At 37.5% G+C, this 5766-nt stretch overlaps 1 protein-coding gene across 1 annotated transcript in view; it reads right to left on the reverse strand.

Annotated features, from left to right (window-relative positions):
* Nucleotides 1–389: 389 nt before the first annotated feature.
* LOC107727070 (probable phospholipid-transporting ATPase IF) overlaps nt 390–5766 on the reverse strand; it is a 57662-nt gene continuing 52285 nt past the window's right edge. The window contains 1 exon segment of the mRNA XM_016536835.1: nt 390–564. Within this exon segment, the coding sequence (XP_016392321.1) occupies nt 483–564 (82 nt within the window). The 3' untranslated portion in view covers nt 390–482.

The raw sequence follows: 5766 nt of genomic DNA on the forward strand, positions 1-5766 counted from the left end.
TGATCGAGTTCAAGGATGATATGTGAGTTTTCCATCAAGAACCCCATCGCGACATTCTTGCATCATGATAAGTCTGTACGAACCACAACTCGGGCTGGGTGTACAGGTAGGCATCTTAGGGTAGGAGGCTACAGGTTTTTGAGCTAGCGCTACATGGCGCTCACATTTAATACCTTGAAAATCAGGCAATTAAAAGAGGGAATTATGGCTTCAAAAAGACCCCTTGTTTTCCTCAGGAAAGACGGTGGCCCTTTGCGTACAGTTCCATGGGTTTGCTAGCAGCGGAAACTCAAGACACACAAATCCTTTGGTTTTTGCAGGAGCCGTGCCTGTCCCTTGTTGCCGATCACGTGACGTGATGCTCTGAGTAACAGAGATTTTAAAGTGTGACAGTCTGGCTGGTGACTGGACAAGGGCAGGGGGGCGGGGTAAAGGGCAGGCGTCTCCGGACTCTACGAGCTGATCCTTATTGGGCTGGTGCATTAACAATGAGAGACCTCCATGGGTGAGAGCGTCAGGATGCTCCGGTCGTTGGAGAAGAAGGTGTCCGAGTTGCTCCAAGATCTGGAAGGATCAAGGAAATTGCGAACAGTGAGGGGGACAGAGTGGACAGTTTGGAGATGTCAATTCAAAGCTGCTCTACAGTCTGACTGACTGAGAGGGACGTTCATGACCAGTGTGGGACCTCAATACTAGGGATGCACAATATATCAGGTTTTTCAGTGCTATCAGTTTGATTAATATCAAGCTATTTTTTCACCAATTCAAACAGGTTATAAAAGTAATATATTGTTTTTCTATTTAGAATTAAAACAAATTGTAAGTATATATTGTGTAAAACATCTGTTATGCTAATCATTAACTTGTATTATGACTATATCCATGCATCAACCATTAAGAAACATGATGTATTGGTCAACGAGTAATTGTGAATATTTATTTTGCAGATAAAACAATTGCCATTAAGATAATTAATGGCCATTAAGTCTTACTATATTTAATAAAATATCCCTTAAAGGGATAGTTCACCTAAAAATGAAAATTGTGTGATCACTTACTCACCCTCATGTCATTCCAAACCCATAAGACTTTCGTTCATCTTCGAAACACAAATAAAGATGTTTTAATAAAAGTATTTGGTCCCTCCATTCAAAGTCTATTACACCAAAATTTGAATGCTTCAAAAACGGTGAACAAATTTTCGGCAGCCGAAATTTCGGTTCATCTCTAATGATTGGCGACATCAGAAATGGATATTATATAATAGATGCTTTTTTGAACATTTTAGCAATTAAAAAATATTAAAAAAGGATTTTTTACACGGCACCCCTGCTCTCGACAGACGGCACCCCAAAACACTGTTGGGAAACACTGATTTAGCTTGTCTCACTTTAAAACGACTAAATTATTTGTATTAAGTCAAAGATATAATGGTTAAAAAAAGATTAAAATGAACATCAATTTGACACCTCACTAAGGAATATCTCATTTTAGCTCTTGATTTCCATCCTGTTAGGTTCCATAATGTTAAATGTCTTGTGATTTTGTAAATGGGTTATTAATTATTGGGCTACCAGAGTATATTCCTGAAAGTCCAGTATACTTCTTTACAAGAGTGTTCCTTTATCTGTGCATCCCTTATACATCTCTCTTTAACTAACAAACTCTTTGTGCATGAAGATCAGCAAGCAACAGTCAAGAGTCACAGCCAATGGAGAAATGGATGAGTGTGCGTTAGTACAAGATGGGTTAATGTGCATGGTTAAAGACAATAAACAAATACAAACACAACATCCTTCCACAGCCTTGACATTCACATAGACTACATTCTTATGAAAGTATTAACGTTTTCCTAGCCAGAATATGTTGGGTATGGCAACTATATGTGAAAAAGATCATTTACAGTATATAAGTAAATATACAAACTAATTCGTAACATAAATCTATTGCTTGTAGAAAAATGAGTATATAAGTTCACTATAAAATTTATATTATATCTGTAAATAGTGGAATTAAGCAGCCCTTGAGGATCTGAGCCGTTCCAAAGCTGTATTCCTCAAACGCCAGATCTGCTACTCTTGAACACCAGAGGGCATTGTCTTCATCCAATGGACTAACCCCTTAAAGTACAGCCATATTACAAATAGATCCATGCTATATATAAGATAAAGAATACATTGATAGCTACAGTAATGCGATTATCTTTGGATAGAAAGAAGTGGTAGAGAGCAAAAGTAAATATACCATCGTCGTGTTTGCAGATGAAGACAACCGTTTTAAGACCTTGAAGAGGTAAAAAGTTTAAATCAGAGTGTATATTTGCATTTATATGGTATATGCGGCTTACTGGCTTCATACGGTAATAAACAATCTCCTTCCTGCACTGTCTACAGCAGTGGTTCTCAACTGGTTTTGCTTTAGGACCCGGATTTTTCTGTTGACATCACTCACGTGTGTTCACCCAGTGTACCAAGTACCAAAATGCACTGGAACTGCACTGGGAAAAAATGTTCAAGGTCAAAGAAACACCAATAAATTGTTTGTTTTTGAGGATGAGGGCATGTTGGCATCTGCCTATTAAAATATATATGTGTTTTTTAGGGCCCAAGCACCGAAGGTATGATGGCACCTATTGTATCCGTTAGTTTTCTTCTTCTTCTGCTCTTGTGTCTGTGTTAGCCCAAAGAACTGCTTGAGGGAAAGTTATGAAATTTGGCACACAGATAGAGGAGAATCTCAACATTAACCATAGCATGTTTATGCTATAAACTGTTTATGTTAATAACTTTTGAACTGTAAAGTTTAGAGGCAAAATTCTTTGTCCCCCTTATTCCTTGGCTCATGTTGGGTCAAATGCATACCAAAATTTAAATTTCTACAGCTCAAGATTTTTCGCAATTTTAAATTATTCAAAAAACCTACTCATCTGATTTTAACCGAAATTGGCTTAGATCATCGTCAGACCATGCTGGCAAAAAGTTATTAAAAGCTTTTTGATAAACCAAACCGTTCTCAAATAACGTGTGCACGAATTTGACATAGCCTCATGTCCAATTTGGCATGATCTTCAAGTATGCAATGCTTTAGCATATTCAAACCAAAATTGGTACATGTCATCATAAGCATCACCTGAGGCTACATGCAGCATTTTGGCACAGTGCCACCTACTGGCCAGGAGATATGAAAAATGGCTATTTTTGCTAATAGCTTTTTATTAATTCAGCATATTTTAATGAAAATGGTCTTGATAGATTCCTTGGATCATCCCAAGAGCATCGATACCAATTATGCCATATTCGGTCGATCTTGCAGTTTCTTTGAAACCCTACTTTTTCTAACTTCTCCTAAACTGTTGGTCTGATTTTCACCAAAATTGGGTAAGATAGGCTTGGGCGATAAAACGGTATCAATATTTATCGACAGTACACCTTCTTCGATAACGATATAAAAAATGTTCGATATAGTGCAGGAAATATGCACATGCTATGAGTGACGCAGACAGCACACACAAACACGAACACATGCTGAAATGAGTGCTGTGCCTGCATGTGATGAGGAGATTGTGAATAAAAAATAATATTAGTCGAATTTAAAATAAACATTTGCATTTGAATGTTAGGCGTGCGTCAGGGAGCGTCATTAGTGGCACGCGAGATGCGGTGATGTTGATGTAAGTGACGTTGTTTCATTTTAATGTTTTGTTAGTCTAGCCCACGAGATGCGCCGCTAGACTACATTCTTATGAAAGTATTAACGTTTTCCTAGCCAGAATATGTTGGGTATGGCAACGTGAAAAAGATCATTTACAGTATATAAGTAAATATACAAACTAATTCGTAACATAAATCTATTGCTTGTAGAAAAATGAGTATATAAGTTCACTATAAAATTTATATTATATCTGTAAATAGTGGAATTAAGCAGCCCTTGAGGATCTGAGCCGTTCCAAAGCTGTATTCCTCAAACGCCAGATCTGCTACTCTTGAACACCAGAGGGCATTGTCTTCATCCAATGGACTAACCCCTTAAAGTACAGCCATATTACAAATAGATCCATGCTATATATAAGATAAAGAATACATTGATAGCTACAGTAATGCGATTATCTTTGGATAGAAAGAAGTGGTAGAGGGCAAAAGTAAATATACCATCGTTGTGTTTGCAGATGAAGACAACCGTTTTAAGACCTTGAAGAGGTAAAAAGTTTAAATCAGAGTGTATATTTGCATTTATATGGTATATGCGGCTTACTGGCTTCATACGGTAATAAACAATTTCCTTCCTGCACTGTCTACAGCAGTGGTTCTCAACTGGTTTTGCTTTAGGACCCGGATTTTGCTGTTGACATCACTCACGTGTGTTCACCCAGTGTACCAAGTACCAAAATGCACTGGAACTGCACTGGGAAAAAATGTTCAAGGTCAAAGAAACACCAATAAATTGTTTGTTTTTGAGGATGAGGGCATGTTGGCATCTGCCTATTAAAATATATATGTGTTTTTTAGGGCCCAAGCACCGAAGGTATGATGGCACCTATTGTATCCGTTAGTTTTCTTCTTCTTCTGCTCTTGTGTCTGTGTTAGCCCAAAGAACTGCTTGAGGGAAAGTTATGAAATTTGGCACACAGATAGAGGAGAATCTCAACATTAACCATAGCATGTTTATGCTATAAACTGTTTATGTTAATAACTTTTGAACTGTAAAGTTTAGAGGCAAAATTCTTTGTCCCCCTTATTCCTTGGCTCATGTTGGGTCAAATGCATACCAAAATTTAAATTTCTACAGCTCAAGATTTTTCGCAATTTTAAATTATTCAAAAAACCTACTCATCTGATTTTAACCGAAATTGGCTTAGATCATCGTCAGACCATGCTGGCAAAAAGTTATTAAAAGCTTTTTGATAAACCAAACCGTTCTCAAATAACGTGTGCACGAATTTGACATAGCCTCATGTCCAATTTGGCATGATCTTCAAGTATGCAATGCTTTAGCATATTCAAACCAAAATTGGTACATGTCATCATAAGCATCACCTGAGGCTACATGCAGCATTTTGGCACAGTGCCACCTACTGGCCAGGAGATATGAAAAATGGCTATTTTTGCTAATAGCTTTTTATTAATTCAGCATATTTTAATGAAAATGGTCTTGATAGATTCCTTGGATCATCCCAAGAGCATCGATACCAATTATGCCATATTCGGTCGATCTTGCAGTTTCTTTGAAACCCTACTTTTTCTAACTTCTCCTAAACTGTTGGTCTGATTTTCACCAAAATTGGCTAAGATAGGCTTGGGCGATAAAACGGTATCAATATTTATCGACAGTACACCTTCTTCGATAACGATATAAAAAATGTTCGATATAGTGCAGGAAATATGCACGTGCTATGAGTGACGCAGACAGCACACACAAACACGAACACATGCTGAAATGAGTGCTGTGCCTGCATGTGATGAGGAGATTGTGAATAAAAAATAATATTAGTCGAATTTAAAATAAACATTTGCATTTGAATGTTAGGCGTGCGTCAGGGAGTGTCATCAGCGGTACACGAAATGCTGTGATAATGATGTAAGTGACGTTGTTGCATTTTAATGTTTTGTTAGTCTAGCCCACGAGACGTGCCGCTGCTGCGTTATTCATTCAAAATATTAGAGAAATATAGAAGCTCAATGCAGAGAAGATCTTGATTAGGTGAAAACCGAAACCAAGCCATTCACACAGAATGCATATTCAGCGCATTTTTAGATGGACAAATATGAC

Source organism: Sinocyclocheilus rhinocerous, unplaced genomic scaffold (genome assembly GCF_001515625.1).
Source record: "Sinocyclocheilus rhinocerous isolate Xijiao unplaced genomic scaffold, SAMN03320098_v1.1 scaffold1960, whole genome shotgun sequence".
Classification (NCBI taxonomy): domain Eukaryota; kingdom Metazoa; phylum Chordata; class Actinopteri; order Cypriniformes; family Cyprinidae; genus Sinocyclocheilus; species Sinocyclocheilus rhinocerous.